At 41.3% G+C, this 1,269-nt stretch overlaps 1 protein-coding gene across 1 annotated transcript in view; it reads right to left on the bottom strand.

The window, feature by feature from the left end:
* Positions 1-213: 213 nt before the first annotated feature.
* The window catches only part of LOC103522290 (fatty acyl-CoA reductase 1-like), a gene marked incomplete at its 5' end in the record, with an annotated part of 1,665 nt that continues 609 nt past the window's right edge, over positions 214-1,269 (bottom strand). Inside the window, 2 exons of the mRNA XM_026832521.1 lie at positions 214-294; positions 737-985. Of these exons, the coding sequence (XP_026688322.1) occupies positions 214-294; positions 737-985 (330 nt within the window). The remainder of the gene's footprint in view (positions 295-736; positions 986-1,269) is intronic.

The raw sequence follows: 1,269 nt of genomic DNA, 5'->3' as shown, positions 1-1,269 counted from the left end.
TTTCTATAAAAAAATACTAAAAAGTTCAAAAATTCAATTTAAATTTTGCTGTACAAAACAAATTTTAAACAGTGGTCGTGCTCAAACATCAAAGCTCAAAAAATATATTTTTTTTGTATTCGCATCAGGAAAAGAAAAGAAATGACATAAACGATGAAAAATATTTAGTCAACGACCAGAACATTGCTTTTTTCTATAAAAGCGTTTTACCCATCAATGGGTTTTAGGCTCGTAGACCACCTCTCCTATTTGAGACCTAGCATGAGAGAATGCTGTCGAGACGTAGGTTAACATCTGAAAGAAATGGATTGCATTGGATAGAGTTAAGGTAGCGGCGATAGCAAGGTGAATGTGCCAGTTCCCGTCGAATCACTGTAAGCAACGTAGCGCCCGATTGGTATCCGGATGACCATCTGGTCAATCGCATGCTGCTGGCTTTACCCACTCAGGCTAGGTGAATTTAGTGTGAGTATACAGTTACAAACCTCTATCTAATAAAGCATTCAGACAGAGCCCTACACACAATCTGAATGCATTTAAAACTTGGAAAAATCGTCGACTTAAAACTTGGAAGGAAAGTCAAACTATGAGTGAAAACAGAAGAGAACACAGTTGAAGGCCGGCCATTCACTATCAGGTAGACCTGACAGCGGTACGTGTAAGGTTCACCTGATAATGAATGGCTGACTTTTAGAATTTTTTAGAAAAGAAATAGTTATTGCTCCCCCTCACTTACCTTCAAGTTGGGGCACTGTTTAGCGAGGTTGAGGACCTCACGTGTGCCCCTCACATTGGTCTGAATAGCGACCTGTAAATCCTCATCAAACCGTAACGTAGCAGCTCCATGCAGCACAATGTTCACTCGAGATATTAGCATCTGTTTGTTCTCTGGACTTAGACCGAGATCCCGAAGTTCCAGGTTACAGGGGAGGACGTGGATTTTGGACTTGAAGTCGGGAACCTCCAGGTGCAGCCTTTCAAATATCTATGGAAGAATCAGGGGGATAATTGAAAGGTTTTGTATGATGGGAGCCTAACCCTAATTGGGTCCTTTTTGAGCAATACGCTTTTTTTAAGAGCTTTGATAGAGGGCACTGTGACTGTTAAGGTCTAAGAGAGAAAAAAAAACAGGATAGGATAAAGCCAGCTGTTCCGAGAACGAACCCTATCTGTTTAGGATAAAATCCGCCAAGGGCTCAAAAATCGAGTTAGACGCGCTACCCTCCAAGCTAACTAGGCTGGCTGGTCTAACAGAAAATACATAAGCTA

This window comes from Diaphorina citri, unplaced genomic scaffold (genome assembly GCF_000475195.1).
Source record: "Diaphorina citri unplaced genomic scaffold, Diaci psyllid genome assembly version 1.1 scaffold7801, whole genome shotgun sequence".
NCBI classification, from domain to species: Eukaryota; Metazoa; Arthropoda; class Insecta; order Hemiptera; family Psyllidae; genus Diaphorina; species Diaphorina citri.
Note: the sequence above shows the minus strand (reverse complement) of the source record. Positions and strands in the feature narration are given on the sequence as shown.